Genomic DNA, 22,617 nt, shown 5'->3' with positions numbered 1-22,617 from the left:
AGCATGATCCCGACTCCAGGTGCCAGGGCCTCCTCCAGGGCCCCCCCAAGGGAGGGGCTTCTCCAGTTCAACACCAAACCACCTGACCGCTGGCTTGCTTTCTGTTTTGTTTTGGGTTTTTTTTTTTTTTTTTTTGGGGGGGAGTCTTTTTGCCTGGGGATTAGGCAGGGGTGGTGGTTTAGAAGCAGAAACAAACACCCAAACCACTCCTTAAAATTCACAAAATAGCTAATTCGCCAAACCTTCGTTTTTTGTCAATTTATTTAGAAAACAATTAACATGGGCAAATGAGATACCTCAGTGTTACAACAGAGTATAGAAATGTCTAGCAATAGTCAAATAATTTGATCTTTAAATACAAAATAACCACATGAACACCTAATATACAGGTTTCATCTGAATACATATTTATTAGATAAATATTAGAGGTTGTCACATCATCTAACTACATACAGCTTTGCAAGACTAGAAATCACAATTAGTTTTCTGACCAGTTTTAAAGTATGAAATGATTGCATTGTACATAGATGTACAAAGACGATGACGGCTTCTGTGGGAGTTACTTCAGGCTGCACTGTGGGTGTGTTTATGTGTGTACGTGTGAATCACCTGCAATCATGATATCAAAAAATTATACAAAGTATGAATTTGGTTACAATTTTCTTCTGAAATCCCCGTTTCTTTTCATTATTTCCATAGCACCCTAAAAATACACAGGTGGCAGACTAGTACACTGAAGCTAAATAGTACATGTAGGTAAAATAAAAACAAAACAGAACAAAAATTCCTTTCCACACAGGGTCAGAGTATATTACATGAGACAAATGTGTGAAGAAGAGAGACCTCACAAACGCTAACAAACAGGATCTAGTTTTTCCACGTCAAGATGGAGTTCCAAGCCTTTTTTTTGTGTGTTTTTGTTTTGTTTTGTTCCGTAAAATAAAAACAATACACATTCCAAGGGAAATGAATGCATCTGTTAACGTGTCTCTATTTCTCATTTACATATGTACACACGTCCCTTGAGTCGCTGCTGCTGACATCATCCTGTCTAGATGGTCAGGTCGAGGGAGCAGACGTGTAGCTCTCTGGGGTGGGGGGTGTTTCGGGCTTCCGTGAGGGAGAAAGTATTAGAAGTTTCTTAAAAAATAAAATGGCTACAGGGAAACATGATACACGGGTAAAGCTTCGAACCAAGAAGATGGGGGTGATTGCCTGTACTCGGGCCTTCCCGCCTGCCCGCTGGTGCCCTGTCCGTCTCGTGGAGTGGCAGCAGAAACGTGTCTATGGCCCGGGTGGATGCTCGTCATGGAGAAGTGGCTTGATGAGGCCTCGTTTTTGCTGAGGTTACTTATGGCTCCAAGTAGTCGTCCAAAAGGATGAGGGAAGCATCTCCCCAGAGTTCAGGACCACCCCCAGCTCGGGGAGGCTGTGGCCACCTGAATCTGTCACCCGCCGGGGCTTGTGTCACCAGCCCCCGGACACCTGTTTGCTTCCCTCAACCCCTGGCCTGGCTCCAAGACCAGCCTGGGAGTGTACGTCCCCAGAGCACGGGCTTCAGGCACCACGGTTCGGGAAAGCTCTTTGCCCAGCTTGCTGGTGGAGGTTCGCTTGGGAGGGGCCCCAGGAAACCTGCCTCTGGTACCAAGCCCTGGCTTCTGCGGAGATGGTCGAGGGAGGTGCCCAGAGCCCGGGCTGTGGGGAGCAGATCGACCCTCTGGACTAGAAAGAAAGCTGTGGGTAGGTCGGTGAGCAGAGTGGGGACACCCGGTAAGAACCAGAGTGGACCCCTAGGCCTTTCTGGGAAAAAGTAGCACAGCAGGAAGCAGGAACTTCTAAGGAAGGCATTTTTAAGTCTGAACATTCCCAGATGGCCTAACGTGGAGTGTGGCCACCTGCCAGGGCTCTCGGCCACCGGGCAAGGACGGCCACGTGCTACCTGGCATCGTCTAGTCCCCACCAGCCGACCGGGGATGGCTCTGAACGGTGGGCGGCCTGATCGAACTCACGGTACAGCCACCCACGCACTTTGTCCCTTCATCTGTACAAATAGCCCTGGTTGCTTTTTTGTTTTTGTTTGTTGTTTTTTAAAAAAAAGGACTCGGTCTTTGTTGTTGAGTCAAGGTATTTTAAAAACACCAGCAAAGGCTATAACCAGGTCGTGAAAATGTTGAATATTATCAAAGACGATACTAAAATATTCACAAAGATATTTACAAAAGCAATTCTTAAAATAATAGATTTGCATACTGAACACCACGCTGTTTGAAAAAACCTCGACAACGGGACAAAGGAAAGAAGGGCCGGGGACCATGGCAGCTTTCCTACAGAAAACCTCGCGCCGGCTGTCTGGTACAGCGCCTGGAAACCAACAGCTGGGGCCACCGCGCGGGTCAGATCCAGGGGAGTGCTGGGGACCACCCGCCGCAGGGGGTGGACGGGCAGATGGAGAACGCGGGACAGTGGACGGGAAGCGCGGGGGGGGGGGGGGGGCCCAGGCAGCAGCAGGGAGGGGCGCAACGAATTCACAGACGTGACCCAAGTGACCTGCGGGCCCAGCAGCATCACAGGCCAGGCGGCTTAGGTGGGGGTGGGGGTGGGGCGGGGGCACAGAGGACCCCCCCCAAACAAAACGGACGCCCGAACAAGCTACCCGGGAGACTCCGAGAGCAGGAAGCCGGATGGAGCAAAGCAGTGGAGGGAAACCAGAGGCTGCTTCTGCTCTAGTGAGCAGGAGTGTGGGCAGCTTTGCAGGGTGGAGGGACAGGGTGGGGGTGGTAGGGGGGGCACAGCCGGGGGCAGCACAGAGACACCACATGAGGCTGGCGAGCACATTCTGGCACATTCCGGGGCACAGGGGCCCATGAGACACCCGCGGGCGCCCTGGGGTTCCTGCTGCCCGCACCCCGCACCCCCTCGCCTCTCCGCCGGCGTGCCCCCGGCCGTCAGGGTGGGCGAAGGAGAACGGGGCCCAGGGGTGCGGGTGTCCCCTAACAGTCTGGGAGTGGTGGGTGGGGGCAGGAGGAAGGACACGGGACGCATGGAGAGAAATGGGTTGTTCGCCATCCAAGTCCACCTGGCCCTTCCCTTAGATGACCGCGGAGCCGATTCGTCGTGACAAGCCGGGGCGGCTGGGAGCGACAGGAGTCGCTGGTCCTCTCGGCCCCCCTGGCCCCTGCCCCCTGCAGCGGGGGCACGAGGATTCCCGGGGCGCTCTCTGCTCACTCGGCCCGCCGCCCCCCGCCCTGAGGCCGGAGTCCAGGGGTCGTGGGGCCCGCTGCGCCGTCCTGGCCCTGAGGGGGCCCTGACCCCCTTCCCCACCAGCCCCAAGCCGAATGGCACACCCTCTCTCAAACACAGTGTCTTGTCCTGTTCGTCTGCTTTCTGAGAGAGCGCGTTGACAGGGTCTCTTGGCTTAGAAGTCAGGGGTCAAAGCGCTGACCTTGCCCCCGAGAGAGTTCTCTTTCCCAGAGGTTTGTGCTTTTCTGTGGGTGGTGGTGGTGGTGGTGGTGGTGGTGGTGGTGGTGGTGGCTGGGCTGCTCTCACTGCCGCCAACCGTCACTGTTCCTCCAAGGCTCAGGGGGCCTGCCTGGGTCTCGGGGTGCCCCTCTCTCAGGCTCACAGTCACTTGAAGGAGGCTCTGGGCCGGGAAGCAGGGAGGCAGGGTTACAGTTTAGAAACCGGAAGAACCTCAGGGGGCACTGGAGGGTCGTTTGGAATCAGCACACACAGAGGGACCGGGAAGCCTTCGTCCGCGTGCGCCCCTGAATCTCTCGCTGGGCCGGTTCCCCACCACGAGGGGCGTCTTCAGGGCCTCTGCTCCGGGCACGGGCACCAGACCCACAGCGCCTTCACCCTGCACCCTCCCGCCCCTCCGCTCTGAGAAGGCCGCAGCAGGGGCGGTCGGAGGGCATGGGCTCCCAGTGGCAAAGTGTGTGTGGGGCAGACGGGGAAGGAGGCAGAGTGGGGAGGGATGGCCCCAGTGGAGGGGCGGGCTTCAGTTGTTCTCAAAGAGAGACAGGAGGTCATCGTTACTATTGCTCGGCAGGTCAGGGGGATCCAGGTACGAGAGGAGCTCATCGGGATTTGTGAGTTCTGGAAGGAGCTGGAAAAGAAGTACAGAAGCCCAGATGAGGTGTCAGCTGAGGGGCTGGGGCGGCCCAGGGTGAGGACTGCGGGGGCACGTGCCCCCTACCTGCTTCCCAGGGTCCTGGCCACACAGGGGACACTAACCGTGCTGGCTGTCCTCAAAGGCACCCAGGCCACTGTGCTAGTCTGAGGCACCCCCGTGCTTACTTGCAGCGCAGGAGAGGGGGACCCTCGGCCCACCAGCTGGGAAGGCTCATGGCAGGTCAAGGGGCTTTCTCTTGATCCCAGTGTTTCTCTGGCCCCAAGACCCTGCCAAGAGGAAGCGGGGCGGGGGGGGGGTGTCCCACCGGCCTCCCAGTGGAAACCACGTGGCTTTGCACGTGAGGCCGGGTGGCTGTGGCTCTCGCCACCCTGGACCTCCCCTCAAGAGCTCACTGCTCCCTGGTGAGCCTATGACTGGAGGGCCACATGGCAGGATCCTCCCCTGCGGCCCCTGGGCCCCGGCTGCATGCCGTGTTGCCCTCCACTGCGAGGTCCCCGAGGTCTTTTTGTCACACGGAGGATCCTCGTGCACCCGAAAGCACTCCCACTGGCCTGGTCTGGGGAACAGAGCCAGGTGAGAATCCCAGATGGCCGCACCACTGAATAAACCCCATTCACCAGAAAGACGGACACCGCCCGGTTGAGGGGGGACGGTGGGGCTGGGGCATGACGATGAGCAGGCCTCGGCTCTGGAAATCGACAGCCGAGGGGCGTGGGGCGGCAGGGACAAGTGCCGCCTCCCTTCCTGGCCAACCCTAGCCAGCTGCACGGACCCCCGTCACACAGGGCCTCCTCCCAGCCCGCTTTCCAGACCACATTCAGGTCCCCGGGGTCGGGGTGGGGGGGGGGGACACACCCCTGAATCTCCATCACCCGCTGCTGCCCCGGTAACCCTGGCACGACCCGAGGCTGGTCCTACTGTCACCCCACACGGGGGCCTTTCTCAGAGTGAGCGATGGAGCGAGCAGAAGCACAGGACATGGACAACACACGGACGGGAAACTGGACAGACATACAGCAGCGAGACAGACAGAAGGACCCTGTGACTCCAGCCCCTCCCCTGCCTCAGGCCAGAGTGTGGCAGACGCTGAGATGGCAAAGCTTGATGTTGGGGGGCGGGGAGTGGGGGTCAGAAGAAGGGCAGGGGCCTCCCTGTGCTTCCTCCAGAACCCTGCCCCGGGGTGGGGGGGACTCTGTGAGGGCCTGGGGGGACGGGGGAAGGGGCAGGACTGTGTCGGAGGGGACCAGAGGGCAGGCGCCGGCAAGGTCAGGGAAAGGACGCTGGGACCCTCGGGGAGGCTTCCCCGTTGCGGGGTTCCCTGGTCCTGGAGCCAGGGGAGGCAGGCTGGCTAGGCCCACCCACCACCCACCCACCCCCTCCACCCTGGGCCTTGAGCCCTCGACACCCACCCCTGCTCTCGGGCAGGTCCCGGCACCAGGCCTCGCCCCAGGCCAAGGCCGGCGGTGACCCCAACTTACATCCAGCGAAGGCTCCGGCATGTCGGATGCTCCCTGCGCTCCGGCCTGACCCTCTAAGGCTGAGGAGGGGTTAAAGGTCAGGTCACTGTGTGGATGGTTGCTGGGAGCGGCCTGTGGCGGTTGCCGGGGAGGCTGGGAAGGAGGAGGAGGAGCCCCACTGTGATGTAATGGAGGCCCTGACTGGCTGCTGGGGTGTGGGACGTGCAAACCTTGTTGTATGGAGGGATGGGGCTGGTCAGAACTGCCAGCGTGTGGCATCTGTGGAGGAGGAGAGAGCAGGAGAGAAGAAATGTGAGGTGACGAGGTACAGCGACGAGATGCCTGGAGAAATGAAAACCAAACAAAAACCAGAAAAATAACAAACCCCCAAAACAAAGCCACCCCCTCACGAAGCTCGATGCTTGTTGCTGCTGTTGCTTTGCAGAGAAACAAACAAACAAAAAAGTCCTCCCCCAGAACTGCAGGTCACGGGGGCTGTGGAGAGGGAGGCCCCGCGGGCCCGGGAGGGGCGGCCAGGGGCTGGGACGCGGGCGGGCAGAGTGGGCCGGGCCCCGCCAGCCCTCCGCCTCTGCCCCCGGACCCCGGCTCCACAACGAACAGCAAGGGCAGGATGGAGAAGCGAAATGGGCATGTTTCCAGGGAGCGGGAGGCGGGAGGCGGGAGGGTGCTGCTGGCGGCGTGGTGCAGGCCCCGGGGCCAGGGCAGCGGGGAGCAGACACGGACAGACAACACGGGCAGGCGTGCAGCTTGGGACGCTCGGCCCCCCGCGGGCCGCTCGTGGGCGACGCTGGACACGGAGGGGCCTCTGGGGGCCCCAGGCGGCGGCGGTGGCGGCCGGCACCTTGGGACAAGCCCCGGCCGCCTGGGGTGGGGTGCAAATGGAGCCGAGTCGGAGGGGCAGAGCACGGGCTTCGCCGCAATGCCAGAGCCTTCCTGTCGGGCATCCACCCAGGCGGCAACAAGCCGAATCCCCAGGGGCCGGGGCCGAGGAAGGCAGGCCTGTCCATCCCCGCCCTGGCGTGAGGGGTCACCCGGGGGTTGGCCGGGTTGGGGGGGTTGCTTGCTGGCTCTGGGGCAGGTAGCACTTCCCGGACAGATAAACTAGACGCACGGAAACCCTGGGGCTGTAGCTGCGCAGGGGGCCACGCGGTGGGTGACATTTACACCTCCCGCGGGTCTGTGCGCTGCCCCAAGCAGCCTCCCGCCCGAGCTCAGATCTGGGAGCACAAGCCCACACCCTTGCCCCCCAGCCAGCACCCCGACAGGTCCCCCAGCCCCACTCGCACTGTTCTAGTCAAGGGGAGACCGGCTAGCCAGGCCCCGGTGAGCAGAGGTTTCCCAGGTCTCTCGTACCTTCCCACCCGCCCCATCTTCCAAGCCACACAGACATTTTGTCTTCCTTTGTGGGTTTGGAGGCAGCAGCTTCATCTCCAGACCCTAGTTCCTCTTCCTGTTCCTACTGAAGCCGCTCCCAGGCCTTGGGGTGCTCAATCTGACTAGTCCCAGGCCTTGCGGTGGCCCCCGCCCCTCCCGAGACCTGACTGCATGTGGGACTGTGTGGGGGATGTGCACGACGTAAGACGGACGCACAGAGGCAGGAAGGATGGCCCCACACCTATGCCTGTGGGTTCCCCACTGTGCCCATTCTGGGGGACAGGGAGCGGCCCCACCCTCCCGGAGTAGCCCAGCCCAGGACAGTCGGCTCCCGGATCTGCTGACACAGCTGTCCCCCTCGGCCCTGACAACTTGCTAGAATGTCCCAGGGCCCTGACGGGCCAGGTGCTCTATGAGGCCTGCAGGTACACCTGCCAACCTACCACCTGGCCTGCAAGAGAGAGTCCTCTGGCAAACCCACGCCTGACTGGAGCCTTTGTGACAGTGCCTGCACGTGGGGGCATCCTTCCTGGGGGGTGGGGGGTTGCTCAGCCAGGGCCAGGCTGCTCTGCTGTAGGGCAGCTTATCTGTGACTGCACCACCCCTCACGCACAGCTGTCCTTCTGGGTCCAGCTGCCATCTAGCAGAAGCCCAGAAATGGGGGAGGACAGTGCCTAACTGGGGAGCCTCCTGGGGGTGCTGTGAAGTCAACTCAAGGGCTTTGGTCCCGGGACGCCTGGGTGGCTCAGTGGTTGAGCATCTGCCTTTGGCTCAGGGTGTGGTCCCGGGGGTCCTGGCATCAAGCCCCACATCGGGTCCACTGCAGGGAGCCTGCTTTGCCCTCTGCCTGTGTCTCTGCCTCTCGAAGGGATAGATAGATAGATAGATAGATAGATAGATAGATAGATCTAAAAAAAAAGGGGGGTGGTGGTGCTTAGGTCCCTCTGCAAAGACCAGACCCCAGGTGGCAGGGCTAAGAAGGCAAGAGGAAGTCCTGTTGGACCCAGAAGGACGTGGCATCCTGTTGCCATTTGCTGGAGCTGAGAACCGTGAGCCAGGGTGTGTGATGTGTGAGGGGTGTGATCTGGGTGGCTCCTGGGCCAGGAATGCTGAGAAAGGGGGAGCTAGGAGAGAGGCCCCCTGAAGTCAGAAAGCAACTTGTAAAACTGTGTCTGGAGCCCCCACGGCGGCTCTGCGTGGCGTGGCATTCCGGGGTTCCACAGGGAAGTCGCTACACCGCCCCCCCACCCAGAAGCCTTCCGGTTAAGAGTCACTCCTGCTCTGGCCCACACGTCGGCTATGGGCAGAGCCAACTCCGTGCGGACCACAACACAACCCAGAGGCCCTCCTCCCAGGCCGCATGGTGGAAATGGGAGGGCCTGGAGCCTCTGGCTCTGTGTAGGCCGGCCCACCCTGCCCGGCCCTCTGGGACTGCTCCGTCCTCCTCAGGGGAGACACCGGGGACACACAGGGCTCAAGTCAGGCCTCAGGTCTCCCCAAACTTCAACTCCCTCCCTCCGAGCCCCACCAGAACTTCTGCTCCATTGACACAAGCAAGGGCTGTGTCCGTGCTGCTCACAGTGGGTACACAGGCTGGCCCGGAGCACAGGCCCCGGAAATGTCCGCTAAGTTGAAGGAAACTGTGCAGTGCTCATGAGATGAGGCCCCGGGGCGGATGGCCGGGCCTCCTACCACGGGTGTGTGTGTGTCACACTGTGACATGGGACGAGAAGTGAATATTCTCAGGCTATGCAGAATTGCCAGCAAGAGGCAGGGGTACCCTAAAGATTCAGAGCCCTGGGGAGCAAGGGCCTGGGTCTGAGACAAAATCCTAGATGGCTGGGGCTCCAGAAAGCCAGCAGGAGAGTGTAAGTCAGAGAGAGGGGCTGCGGGGGGTGCTGGGTGCACGTGGGAGGTGGGCCTGTGCACACGCAGCGTGTGCAGATGGGAGCCTGCGGCTCCCCCCACCTGAGAATCCAGTGTCCTGTGTGAAAACAGCCAAGTCTGAGGATGCCCATGGGCCGTGAGACCCAGCCTGGGTCAGGCCTCTCCCTCCCCCTGAGCCCCCAGACCCAAGTTCTCAGTCCCCCTTTGCCCAGGAGGGAACCAGGCGAACACCGGCAAGGTCCTCGGGGAGCCCTCTGCTCCCATCAGCCCCACACAGAGGATGGGGACGGAGGGGACGGGGCGGGGTTGGGGGTCAGGCCGGGGAAGAGGTACTCACAGTTTCCTGCATGGGGTGACTGAGGGGTTTCTCGAGGGCGGCCATGTTGTTGGGCATGTCCGGAGGGTGGGAGAGCTGGGGGGGCCCGTGCATGAAGTCGTTCATGGACGTCCCGCCAGGGTTTCCATGGGGGAAGTCAAAGTTGCCATGGCCCTGGTAGTTGTTGCCTGGGGAGGGGACAAAACGGCAGCGGGGCAGCGTCACCCAGAGGGAAAGACGGCCATGGCGGGGCGGGGTGGGGGGCGGTGTAGATGTTAAGATCTAGGTCTTGCCCTGGAGTCGGCCTCAGACCTCCAGCCTGTACAACAGGGCGGCGGTGCAGCCCCTGGCGGGGCCTGGCACCAAGGAGCCGCTGTAGAGTTATGAGGGGGTGCAGGATTTGAGCAAGGGGTGAGCCAGGGCGGCGGCAGGGGAGGGGAGCCCGAGGCCCAAGTCTGAGCCCTCTCCAGGACCTGTCTCCCCACTGCCCCCACGTGGTTGCACCTCGTCAGTGGGAAGACCCCAGCCCACGCTGGGACGTTGGGATCTGCTAGGTCTGCAAAGAAAGATGCATCAGACTCGAGATGACGCCATTAGACGTCAGCCATCTGGCTTCCCTGCCACGGCTCCCCACGCTACACGGCTGGAGCAAGGAATCAGAGGAGCTGCATGAGGGAAACCTGGGGCCCTCTGCATACTGCGGGACCCCGCTCTATGGGTTAACCCCTCTGGGCCTCTAATCATCTGGCTCCTGGGAGGCGCTGCCATCCACTGTGTTGAAGGGGGCTGGGGACTTTTAGGAACCCAGGGCAGTACGGGATAGCTGGTCTGTGCAATAGGGAGCGTGAGAGGCAGCGATGGTGACCTCGGTGCCCAAAGACTGTGCTAGAAGGATGAGAGTGTTGCAGAGACAGCGACAATATAGATGTCACAGAGAAACGTGGGAGGGAGGGGGAAGGACCGAGAACTCTAGGTGCGACTGCTCCGTTAGTGGCCCCAGCCAATCACGCTCCAAGAAAGTCAAGGAGCTGGCCCCTGGTGCTCAAAGAGGCGGGCAGGGCAGGGTGGGAGAGGCAGGAGGTTGGCTCACGGGGCAGCTCCTCACCAGGCCTTCCCAGCTGGGTGCTGATCCACAGATCTGGATGGAACCCGGTAGCAAAGGAGAGGAGGAAGGAGCTGAGTGGGCCAGTGTACCCCCAAGTCCAGTGACACGGGTTGTATTTTGGGGGGTGAGTGTTACCACGACCCACCCTGCACCACCCTCCCACATGAGCCCAGAAATCCTGGGCCTGTGGCTGGGCCTCCTGTCTCCCTCCTTGTCCAGCATCACCCACCTTGGTTGCTGTAGTCGTTGGAGCTGGTGCCCCCCGGTGGAGGCGGGAGTGGGTAGGGGGATGGGCCGGGGCCCAGGGCTGCGATCATTTCCATGACGTTGGGCATGATCATCTGGCTGGGACTCATGGTCTTGAACCGCTTGGAGGGGATGCCATCCGGGTCATCTTTAATGTGCAGGTCTGACTTGATGGGGACTGGCCGCCAGCTGCACGTGGGGTCGATGGTGACCTCTTCAAACTCGGAGCTGGGGGGAGTAAGGGGGCAGCACTGAGGTCCCGGGACACGAGAGCCTCCACTCAGACAGACACTGAGGTGTCCCTGCCCAGGGCCCCCGTCCCCATTCTTGCCACACTCTACATAGGACAGAGGTGTCAGAAATTTTGACAGGGAGACTAAGGTGAGGAAGAGCACGCAGCCGGGCACCGGGCAGCTGGCCCCGAGGCCTCCCACCCAGGGAGCAGCTGTCTAGGGCACTGTCTTGCTCTGGCTGGGTCTGGTCCTTTCTGGAAAGTTCATCGGCCCCCAGGTAGAGTCACAGAGTGACAGCTCTGCCAGCCTGGGGGTGCATCCCCATGTCCACTACCCCATCCCCACATTTCCCTCACTGGGTGGCGGGAGGGGAGCACTTACTGTTGGATGGCGTTCAGGATGCCCCACATGTACTGATCCACCTCCAGGCCCTCAAGCAGAGCGGTTTTACTGGAAAAAAAAGGGGGGGCAGTGCTTGGCCTTTGCTTTTGGACCCTAGAGACTAGAGGCACAACCCAGCCCTCCCCACAGGGTCAAAGGGCCTCTGCCTCTGCTGCTGGTTCCTCCTGCAGGAGTGACAGGAGAAGGCTGGCTCATGACAGGTGGGTGACAGCCCCTGTGTCCAAGCTCCTCTGCAAGGTCTGGGTTCTCCGTTGGGCTTTCAGGGCAGGGGCGGGTGGCTGGACCCTCCAGAGGCTAGGTGGGGAAGCTCCTGCCAGGGTGGGTGTGACTCACTTGCACACAGGACACCTCCAGGTCCCTCTCTCGCAATTCAGCTGCAGGTACGACTCCAGGTCAAAACACTGCAGAGGCCGGGAGACAGGCAGACAGACACGCAGGTGAGAAGATGCAGAGATGCAAGTGCCGCTGCCGCTGGGACCCTTAGGAAGCTCTCCCAGCGGGGTCAGAGAGACTGGGGCTGGGGTGTCATGCGTGGCCATCATGTGGCCTCTCTGCTGCTCACGTGGCCAACCAGCCACACCGAGTCCCTGCACGTGTTGCTCCTCATACCTTCCGTGTGCCCCGTGGCCCTCGCCTGTGTCCTCCGAGGAGGCTTTCCGGCTGGCCCAACAGTCCCCGTCACGGACCCTGACATACAAGGGCCTGTCTCCCTAAGGCCGGGGCAGCATGGACTCCAGCCTCCCCGTTAGCCCTGTCCTGACCACATCCAGGCCACTTCATCAATGTGTCAGACAAACAGGGAGCCCGGAGTCTTTGTACCCACACGGCTCTCCCAGAGGGAGGCTCTTGCCCCATCACGAAGCGCCCCAGTGGCTGAGCGTTTGCCTGGCCTGGTCCCCCCACCCGCCTCCACAGGGAAGCCTTCCTTCCCGTCTCCTGGGATTCCTTCCTGAGCCGCCCCTGTCCAGGAACTCCACCCACCAAAGTGACCCACATTTGCACACTGCTCTCCTGGAGCAACCCAGACCGTGACGGTCACTCACTCCCTGGCCACTTCCCAGCACCTGCTTGGGGCAAGGTCCCAGAACACAGCAGAGGTCGGGCACACATACCCCTACTCTCAGACTCCAAACCAGCTGTGGCTGGACTTTCAGCCACTGACATCTGGCAGGATGGGGGTGGTCTACATTGGTTCTGTGGGCTGCCTGGGAACCCAGGCTGGGGCGTACGGAGAAGATGCTCCAAGGACAAAGGATTCATTCATGATGAGGGGACATGATGAGCTGCTGCTGGCCATGGCGTGCTCTGGGGGTCAGAGCCCGGCCCCTCGGCCCCTCTGCCTGCCCCTTGCCATCCCCGCTGGACACCAGCCATCCAGCACCCCTGGACCCGCACCTGCTGGGACCACTCACCTGGACGTGCTTGCAGTCATGGCCTCGGGCAGGCAGCTGGATACGTCGGAACGTGATGGGGCACTTCAGGGACACCTTAATGGCCGTCTGCTCCACGCCGTCCTCCCCATTGAGGGTCGTGTTGCCCGACGAGGCAGCCACGCTGCTGAAATTCCGCTTGACTGTGGGGTGGGAGGCGGGGGTGGATGTGGAGCACTAGGGCCCTCCCGCACGCGCGGTCTTCCCAGCTGCGGCTCACCCACACGCTGCTTCTGCTTCTCCACTGTCCCGAGGACATTGGGCAGCCCCGGGAGTAAGGAGAGCAGCTGGGCTCAACCGAAGGGGAGCCCGGCTGTCCGGGTGCCCTGGGCCCCCACGTGTGAGGTGCGGGATGCATGTGTCCCTAGAGGTCACCGTGTCAGCTTCCCAGTCGGTGGCCCGGGCCCTGCCCTCCCTGGGAAGGGGCACTTTCTACAGCACTTGCAGAAGCCCGGGCTGGCGCTTCCCCCTGATTTTCTGGGTCAGTGGAGAGCCCCTCAGGTGCTTTTGCACTTTCCTCTGCAAAGGTGGAGATGGGGAGGGACAGGTGCCCGGTGGGAGCCGAGGGCTCAAGAGGCCATGTGAGGCAGCACAAAGGGAGGAGCAGCCGTGCACCTGCGTAGTGTCCCTCGCCCACCACCTGCATGTTCCCTCCAAGAGTGGACTCTGAGCCAAGCCCATATTCCAGTTTAGCCATGAGCTGCTGAGGTGGGAAGGCCAGTCGGGAATCCACTCCTGGGCCTCCCTCCTGCGGCAGATCCCCTCTGTGCAGCTTCTAGAAGTGATCCTCTAGGTGATCGCCTCCTCCAGGAAGCTAGCCTGGCCTGTCCATACCATGGTGGTTCGTTTTAATCTGCCTCACACCCCGTGCTGGGAGCCAGCCTCTCCCACCTAGGCAGGTGTCACAGACCACGCTCGTCTGGTCATCCCCTCGGCTCCAGGAGGGACAGAAACGGGGGGTGGGGACCGGTGCCAAGGAACACTCGGGCCCTGGGTTTGTGCACGGAGCCAAAGGTGGGTCCCGGGTGGACGAAGAATGACCCAGCTGCGGCCGGGGCTGGGGCTCCCTCCCTGCGCCCCCACACTCACTCTTTGTGATACAGTGCTCTGCGGGCAGGAGGCGCTTCTTGAGGAGGCCTTGCAACACGGAGCGTACGGAGGGCCGGTGGACCAGCTGCAGCACGAAGAGGTGGGACTGCCGGGAAAGAGTGTGCGCTCAGCCCCCGCCCCACGGCCCCACCACGGCCCCCCACGTGTGCCTGAAGGCCCCTGAAGGCCAAGCACAGGACAGGGACCATGATGTGTCCTGGGGTCGCCACGTGGGGCAGCTGCCTGGGCTCTGGGCTGACACTGAAACATCCCTGGGGTGAGGCTATGGGACACCCAGCACCAGGACGGGAGCTGGCCTTGCTTCCTAACCTCGCCCAGCACAGCTCCCCACCGTGTGTCCTCCACCCTTCCTGCCAGAGGGTGTGGTCCCTGTCTTCACTCCTCTAAGAAGCCTTCCAGGATTGTACACCCCCAGGAGCCCCGACAAGCTCTTTGTTCTGACATCATTCCCCACCTTGGGACTCCTGTCTCTAGGTAGCCGTGGTGCCTTATGCTCGGTAAGGGCAGGATCAGCGGTTTTTCTTCTCCCATGTTCCCCACAGAGGGCCGGGGAGCCCGGCAGGCAATCTACTCCCACATAGGGCCCTGAGCAAGCCCTGTGTGCCAGGCCCTGATCTCTAAGGGATAGGAGGGTGGCTCAGATGTGGTCCCAGAGCAGGCCCCAGATCGGAGGGACCCATATACACACATGATTCTAAGACAGCAAGGTTGGGTAGAGAGGGGAGAAAGTTAACTCCAGACTTGATGGAGTTGGGTCTGGGTCAAAGGGTGACCAGAATATAAAAATTTCTGGTGAGTGAAGCCCCCAGCGGAAGACGGTGGTGGGCACAGGGAGACGGTATCCAGGAGGACGTGGAGGCAGGTGCGTGGAACTGTGGGGGCTGTGGTCTAAGGCTGAAAAGGCCAAGTCTACGGCCAGAGCTCTGGAGGTTATCCCCCAGCCCGGGGATGGGACCGCTGCACGTTCATGGAGGCCTGTTTCTGGAAGGTCACTTCAGCAGCTATGGCGATGGGGACAGAGCCCCAGGGACAAGGCTGTGGTCCAGAGGGGCGCCCGGGCTCCCCACGCCCGGCCCTCAGCCCGGCCCGCACACTCACGCAGCAGCAGGCCGTGACGGTGATCTGGATGGTGTTGCGGCCTGGCTGGCAGACGTGCTTGAGGTGCAGGGGCTTGTGGGAGGTCTTGTTGTCACCGCGCTCGATGGTGAGGGGCGTGGCGTTGACGCTGACCTGGACCGAGGCCGGCCAGTTGGTGTTCATCTGCCGGTCCTCGTGGTGGTAGCACTTGAATTGCAGCTCCAGATCAGACCTAAGGGGCAGAGGGGGAGGCTCAGGGGACTCCGCGCGGCCTCCGTGGCGCCTGGCCAGTCAGCACGCCTCCCCTCACCACTGTCTCCCTGGACGTCCCTCCTGCCCGCGTCCCCGGCCAAAACGCATCCCAACAACCCAAACTCCCCCACACTCCCCCCACTGGAGTGGGGGTCACTCCAGCCACACCCCACAGCTCTGCTAGCCTCCTCCAGACCCCTCCCTGTAAGGGGGACTCCTGTTCCCCCAGGACAGAGACAGAAGGACAAAAGGACAGACGCTAATGTGACAAGACGAGCTGGGAAGCTGATGACGTCCACCCCAGACTTGGGTTGGGAGGAGCACCCAGGCCAGGGCCGTGTCTGGTTCGGTTCCCTGCCCTGGTGGGCGCCAAGGACACAGCACGGAAGGATATCCTCGCGAACCCAGCGGTGACCACGTACGTGTGGACAGCAAGCAGGCCAGGGCCATGGGATGCCCCACCGGGCGAGGGCACTTGGGTAAGGAGGGATGGGTGAGCAGGGCCTCTGCACAGGGGTCTCTGCACCCTCCTGCCTGAGCACCTGAGCTTCTGTGCCCTTCCACCCACCCCAGCTCTATCTGCAGCCCCCACGGAAGCCGGCTCGGTGTGGTCAAGGCATTGAGTAACCTGTACATGCCCGGTACAGACTCATCTTGTGCCCTTCGGGTCTCATCGGGCGGCTGAGATACCCCGGTCACAGGTGTGGCAGGGCAGTGTGAGTCCTGCCTGAAGAGGAAGGACCAAGGGCGGAGCCACCCATGGGTTCTGGCATCCAAGAGAACTGGGCCTGAGTCCCAGCTCTTGCTGTGAGTACTCCTCCCAGGCTAATCGACTTCCCTGGCCTCACTGTTAAAGGGAAAAGCATTGCCCATGGACAAGATCAAGGGAGGTCAGGTACGGAAGGCACAGAACACAGGGCCTGGTGCAGCCAGGGGCCTCCAGCCCCCGTACTCTGGTGTGTCCAGATGTCTGAGCAGCTGCCCGGCTCAGCAGCCAGCCCCTGGCAACCTGCAGGGCTTGCTGGTCCTGCCCAGCCCAGCCACCTCCCTCTCCACTTCTGCACTAGCCACCACAAGTCACGTTCAAGGGGCTCAGGACTGGACTAGGGCCTTACTGGCCTTTGGGTCTGAGCTAGTCACTGTTTCCTCTGGGAGGTCATCCCTGACCACTCTCTCAGGACTACAGTGAGCGAATGCTGCTCCCTGCCCTCGGGCCGCTCTACCTGCCAAGGGCTGCCTGCAGGTTTCCCAGGACATCCCCCAAACCTTGCACAGAGCAGGGCCCCGCCAATGAGGCTTAACAGGCGAAGGCGGCAGGTAGACGCTGCTACTTACTACCTGTTAGGGCAGCGCCTGGGCCAGGAAGGTCACCACCAGAGGCTTAGTCTGCCCAGCTTGGGCCTGTGCCTCCACCGTGACACTCACCTCCACATCAGCGTCTGGTGGACCGTGGGCCGCAGGTGAAAGACGTGGTTGCTGACGGCCAGGTTGTGCTCAAGGCGGAAGGGCTCCAGCACCACGCCATCCCGCACTGGAAACGTGAGCCGCAGCTCGTCGTTGTGGTTGGCTGGGCGGGAAAGAAGCAGGATGAGCCACACGCCTGCAGCCACCAAGGGCACACAGAGGCCTGGGCTCCGGGGCCATGGACAGAGCCCGCTCACCAACAGGACACGCATGCTTAGCTGCAGGCTCATGGGACCACACAGGCGTGTGTAACAGCGCCCCAGAAGCTGGACTATTTGCCTGTGTGCACACCAGGGAGCCCGCTGCTTCTGTCTGCCCACCCAACCCCATCCCGACCATCTCTGCATCCCATGTCCCACCTATCCTGCCTTTACTTCCCCTCTTATGCCCTGGACTGGAAGCCATGGGCTCCTCTGCCCAGCCCCTCACCACAGCTGGGAGCTGCTTTTGCTCCCAGCACCAGCGGTTCAGGCCGTTGGCAGCCTGGCTCCACCCCAAATTCCCTTCTGGGTGGGGCGTATCTGCTTGCCAGCGCTCCTGCCCTTTCCGCATGCCCAGCCCCCACAGGCAGTCCAACTTCCAAGCCCCCTGGCGCCTGGCCCACTGCAGGGCCCTAGGTGGAACTGGCCAGACCAAGGGACGAGGTAGGGCACTCACCTGGGGGTGGCGGCAGAGCGCTCATATTTGGCTTGATATCAGGTGGGAAGGGTGGTTTAACGTCTTGGCTGGGGGACAGGTACGGGGGGATGCTGCTCCCGGGGGTCATGGGGGGCGTGGGGTTCCCTGGAACAGGTGAGTGGGGGTAATTTGCCACAGGAACTGGCCTGGGAGGCTGGAGGGAAAGAGAAATGATACATAGGTTATGGGGTCACAGGGATAAGAGGGACTGCGGCTGTGGACGCACACCCCACCCACCCGGCAGGCCCGGGGCTATGGTCTCTGCTCCCCCAGGGGAGGACAGCCAGTCCTCCCGGGGAAATCCCTCTAGTGCGGCCAGCACTCAGGTCTCTGCCCGCTTCGGACGACAGGTAGGCCTAGGAAGGGCCTCCTCACCCTTCACCTGGGACCCGGTGCTGCTACGCATCTGTAGGTCAGGCAGGGGAGAGGCCCCCCGCCCCCCTACGAGTGAGGACATAGACTCGGCATGATGGAGGCTGGTCTGATATAAACCCGGGAGGAAAGGAGAGCTGGGGTGAAGCCCAGGTCTCCGGCTGTCTGCATGAGGACTCTGGGCCACACGCTCCACCCCCAGCCCAGTGGGGTCCTCAGGCAGAGCCGGGCCTGCAGCATCCCAGGCAGCTGGCTCCCCAGGAGCCCTCCTTGCCTTCTGCAGCCCTGGCCCAGCTGCCTGGACTTGCACATTCTGTCTGGGCACTGCTGCACTCCAGAGCGACGACCGGGGAGCGCGCCCCCACCCACAGGCCGAGGTGGGAACAGCCAGGCCCCTTAGAAACACAAGCACCCGGGGGAGGGTGGGGTTAGCACTGAGATGAGGGCTGGAGCTTACCCTATTGACGTTCCCTTGGCTGTAGTTACTGTAGCTGCTTCCCGAGAAGGTGTTGTTTTGTCCATTAAATTGCTCTGGCTGTTAAAGCAAGAGAAACAATGCTATGAACCTATGAACCTGGAAGGCAGAAAAGCGTAGCCGGAGCCTGCTTTCTCTCCTGATGTGAAAACTGGCCAGGAGGACGGTGCAGGGGATGCTGATGAGGCCCGTTCAGTGCTGTGGTGTGGTGCGGAGTGGGCCCCGGGCGGTGCAGGTCCCCCCACCCCCTCCGGGGATCACAGTTCGTCTCTCTCTCTCTGCCCATAGCTAGTGATACAGCAAGAGTTTGCAAGATAAAAACACCCAGGGTGTTAGAGTTGGAGAAGCGGCAGGCGGTCGTTCCTTGGCAAATAAAGGTAAAGTCTTTCCCGGGTAGCCTGTGCTCCCGAGAATGAACTTTATGATAATTACAAAGAAGAAAAAAGCTACATAAAAATAATAAATAAATAAATAAAGAAAGAAAGAAAGAAAGAAAGAAAGAAAGAAAGAAAGAAAAAAGAAAAAAGCTATGTGCCCCAAAACATTGAACATGGTGTTACTTCGAAAGTGAAGAATCAGAAAAACCCAGACCGTCCGACAGAAAGGCAACAATAAAATAAGGTGTGGTTTCCATCCACAGAATGTTAGGCGCCCTTCAAAAAGCGAAAACCATGGAGACCCTGTAGCAATAAGTAACACATTTGTGATTTCATACCCGGTGAAAGAAATAGATTCAAAATGATAACTTTAATAACTATTTAACACATTGATGCCTGTGTGCATTAGGAAAAAAGGGTGAGAAGGTAGTATTAATATACCCAGGGGGATGCTTTTCCCTTAAAAAATGTACTTCTAAAAAAAAAAAATGTGCTTCTTTTATGATTATCTGATGTCTGCTGCAAATAGGAAAAGGGGAGGAGAAAACCCTTGTCTGAGCCCCACGAGAACAGGAACCAGGAGAAGAAGCCAGTCTGACATTTGGCCACTGCGTGTGTGGCCCAGAGCACAGGAAGACACATCTGGGGATCTCCGCCTGCCCCCCCCCCCCCCCCCCCGGTGGTTCAGGGACACACAGGGCCAGGATGACACAGGTGGGAGGTGGGGAGATGAGATGGTGAGGAAGGAAGGGGTCTGGGGCGGGGGGAGGACTCACCTTGTAATACTGCCCCATGTTGACCGTGGGGGGTGGGTATTGCCCGGTGCTTGGCTGGCTGGGCATCCTTTGCCCGGGGTAGTTGGGAGAGGTGAGCGGCCGTGGGGGGTTGGGGGTGGGGTACTGGCCTGGCTGGGTGGGGAACTGGCTGTTTGGTCCGTATTGCTGGTTTCCATAGTTGGGCTGCGGCGGCAGACAGAGGAGAGAACAAAGGGCGTCAGTGTCGCGGGGCCAAGCCACTCACCACTACGCCAGGACTGCCCTGGCCCCTTTACTTTGTCCCTTTCTGTTTTGCCCCGACAAAAATGCCTCCTCCACCCAGAAAGGAGAGGCTGAACCAGATGATGCCCGAGCTCCTTGCCACCCTTGAAATCCAAGGACACTATGTTCTGTCCGTCTGGCTCCAGGGCCACCTCCCTATGAAGCTGTCTTCCCCCAAGCACCCTGCCCCCCCCAAACTGAGGGCCCTTTCAGAGCCTCTCACTTATGCCATTGTGAGGGGGGCTCGATTCTAAAGTCCCCTTGGGTCTCTCCTAGTGTGTGGTACGTGGCAGGGGAATCAGACAACCGGATGTGCTTCCAAAAAGGTGATCCCCTCAACCCCTGCGTTCTGAGGCTGAACAGGAGAGACCCTGTCCTCATACCCCGCACTGGATGGAACACACTGATAATTCATTTGTGGGCCCTGCCTGTAGAAGTCGGGAGAAGCGGCCTTGTGGAGGTTCCAGACAACCCCCCTCTCAAGACAGGCAACTGAGAGGAGGGGAGACGGCTCGAGGGAGGGGCAGAACCACTGTCCTTGGAGAACTCCAAGGTGACAAGCGACATGCTGATGTCCACCCCGCAGCTGTCCTCCCCCTCTGTAGATTAGGTGACCCTTAGGGCCACCTGCCACTCCAGACAGGCCGTGCATGACATCCTGCGAGGTCAGGGGTTTCTTCTCCAGGTCTGTTGAAACTCCTTATCTATTTAAACTGTCTCTCTCGCCTCTGGGCTCAGAGGTCCCGGCTGTATCCCGGCATCTGGCGAAGAGCAGGCCCTCCCTAAATACTTGGTCAACAAAGGAAAGAAGTGTCCAGAGGTAAGCGGCAGAGGAGGGGCAGTGTCCGAGTCAGTGCCGAAGAACTCTGCCTGTGGTGATACGGTGGCTGATCTGCGTGACAGTGTGGTTCCCATCACATGGCTGGGGGCGTGCAGGGGGAGGCTGGGCCTGCCCATCAGATGACAGTAGAGGCGTCCTGTGCGGGACCAGGCAACCTGACACCCGCCCCAACGTTCTGAGGGTTCAGAGATCCTAGGAGCATGCCATTGCGTGGTGAGGCCCACCTTCCCACGCAGGGTCAGGCCACGCAGGCTGGGACGCCAGGAGGAGGCTGACTTAGTAGAAATAATTGAAGGCCTCTGGTGTACAATGCAGGTGAACGCTGGAGCAATGACTGGGAACTTTCCTGCCTTTCCACTCCTGGGATCGCCTCCTTAGGTGCCGGCAGCCCTGAGGCTGGGCATGCAGATGCATCTCTAGCCCAGCCAGCAGCGAGTTTGGGCACAGAGGGGCCGAGAGATGGCCCAGAAATCATGGGGGTGCTGTGTGGGGCCAGGAGCTTGAGCACAGTCGCCCCCTTGCAAGGACAGCCAGGAACTTGATGGCCACTGTCCTCTGGCAGGTGCCTCCCTGAACCAGTGCCCACCCAGGAGTGTCTGGGCTTGAGCCAGGCCCCTGGCTGTTTGAGGAGGTCCCTGACCTCTCCCCTCGTGGATTCGGGGCACCTCCAACAATGGCCGAGCCTGAGCTAGGGTGAATGCTGAGGGAATCACACCGACCTTCGGGGAACTTAAGCTTCGGTCTCTAAACCCACTGCAAACCCAAGCTGAAGGCCACAGTTCTGAGGCAAGTGGGGCAGGGGGTATGGGTAGGGGTGGTTGGGGGGAGCTAGTCTGAGCACGGGTGGCAAGCAGAGAGCCGTGGGGGAAACTTCTCAGCAAGGAGCTTTGCCTAGGTCGGGAATCAAGGCAGGCTTCCTGGGGAGCGCATACTGGGCTGGGATTCCAGGGTCCCTGTGCAAGGCCGCCTGCTACCAACTTGTTTTCCCATTGCTCACTGAGGGCCCTGTGACGCCCCCTCCAGGAAGTCCTCCTTCTCTGACCTCACGCTGAATTCTGTACACCTCACTGTGCATCGCTGCCTCCTGGGCTCCTGCTTAGGCCTTATCTTCCTTGCTCAAGCCCTGGGTCCCAGAGGACAGGTGTGGGTTTTGCTTCCTTCCATCTCCACCTTTCCCTTGGCTGAGCTGGCTGGGCAGCCAATTAGGCAGTGTTCCTCCCGACAGAGCAGCTGACAGTTGACGGAGAAGAGCCCTAGCGAGCACGCTGTCTGCCTTCCAATCACTTCTCCAACGTGCACAGCCTTTAGATACTCGCAGGGTGTCGTCTCCTCTCTCACGCTTGCAAGTGAGAAGCCCTCGTGTGGAGGTGAGGAATGCGGACCCAAGGAGGGAGGTTTCACTCCTTAGCAATGTCACCCGGCTAGTGTCCGTGCCTGGACAGACCGCAGCTGCCACCGCCTGCGCCGGCCCCACATTCCGATCTCCCAACCAGCCCTAGGAGGTGGGCGGGATCCGCACTGTCCTTCACAAATGAGAAACCAAGACTCCAGAAGGGGACACGACTTGATCAACGACTTCCAGTTGGGAAATGGCGGAGCTGGTCTGCAAGCCAGGAGCCTGGCTCCTCAGTCCTAAGGCTCGGCCTTTTGGTCCAGGTTTTGTGCAGGTCATTCATGCCCTTTCCGAGGTCCTGCCCCTAGCCCCTGTGTTTTCCAGCCCTCGGTCCCCCCTGCCTCCCACCCTGGCCACGACCTGCCTGCTGTCACACTCACCTCTCCCGGGTATGGCCTCTTTATGCTTTGAATGGGAAGGGACTGGGGCCGGGGGCCCGGGTAGGTCTGCTGGGGCATCCGCTGCCCGTGCGTGCCAAAGGGGCTGATGCCGGGCGGCCGGGGCTGGTTCATGCCCATGGGAGGGCCGCTCATCCCCGAGGGTGTCATGCCAGCCGCCATGCTTGCGGGGTTCATGCTGCCCCCCATGGAGGCAGGCCCCCGCGGCCCGGGCTGGTTCATGAATTGGCTGTTATACGCCTGGGTGGGACCCATCTGGAAAGAGGAACAGACCTTCAACGGGAGAAGAAGAAAAAAAAAAGAATAAAATGCCACATGCATTGAAAGTGCAGGGAAGGAAGGGTGGGGGCGGGGAGGGCTCCGGGTTCGGGGGCGCTTTCCTGTGTGGTTGCAGCTGGTGACCAGGCCCCAGGGCTGTCTGGCCTCTCGGGCTCACCACCGCCCTCTGCAGGCCGCACAGGAAAGATGCAGCCCAGGGGGTGTTTGGGGTGGGGTGCAGTCACTCCAGAAAGCAGGCAGCATTTCCAGGGAGGCAGGCAG

At 60.7% G+C, this 22,617-nt stretch overlaps 1 protein-coding gene across 11 annotated transcripts in view; it reads right to left on the bottom strand.

Annotated features, from left to right (window-relative positions):
- Window positions 1-243: 243 nt before the first annotated feature.
- ZMIZ1 (zinc finger MIZ-type containing 1) overlaps window positions 244-22,617 on the bottom strand; it is a 230,700-nt gene continuing 208,326 nt past the window's right edge. For 9 of the 11 annotated variants that reach the window (XM_077895172.1, XM_077895175.1, XM_077895176.1 and 6 more), the window contains 14 exons: window positions 22,060-22,350; window positions 19,185-19,367; window positions 18,014-18,091; window positions 17,164-17,338; window positions 16,468-16,609; window positions 14,812-15,022; window positions 13,693-13,798; window positions 12,586-12,746; window positions 11,507-11,574; window positions 11,153-11,221; window positions 10,522-10,766; window positions 9,209-9,375; window positions 5,611-5,868; window positions 244-4,105 (listed from right to left, as the gene is read on the bottom strand). In XM_077895172.1, coding sequence (XP_077751298.1) covers window positions 3,998-4,105; window positions 5,611-5,868; window positions 9,209-9,375; window positions 10,522-10,766; window positions 11,153-11,221; window positions 11,507-11,574; window positions 12,586-12,746; window positions 13,693-13,798; window positions 14,812-15,022; window positions 16,468-16,609; window positions 17,164-17,338; window positions 18,014-18,091; window positions 19,185-19,367; window positions 22,060-22,350 — 2,262 coding nt within the window. In that variant the 3' untranslated portion in view covers window positions 244-3,997. The remainder of the gene's footprint in view (window positions 4,106-5,610; window positions 5,869-9,208; window positions 9,376-10,521; window positions 10,767-11,152; window positions 11,222-11,506; window positions 11,575-12,585; window positions 12,747-13,692; window positions 13,799-14,811; window positions 15,023-16,467; window positions 16,610-17,163; window positions 17,339-18,013; window positions 18,092-19,184; window positions 19,368-22,059; window positions 22,351-22,617) is intronic. The other 2 variants (XM_077895177.1, XM_077895180.1) reach the window with 2 other exon arrangements.

The sequence above is a fragment of the Canis aureus genome, chromosome 4, assembly GCF_053574225.1.
Source record: "Canis aureus isolate CA01 chromosome 4, VMU_Caureus_v.1.0, whole genome shotgun sequence".
Lineage (NCBI taxonomy): Eukaryota > Metazoa > Chordata > Mammalia > Carnivora > Canidae > Canis > Canis aureus.
This window is presented reverse-complemented; position numbering and strand designations above follow the sequence as displayed.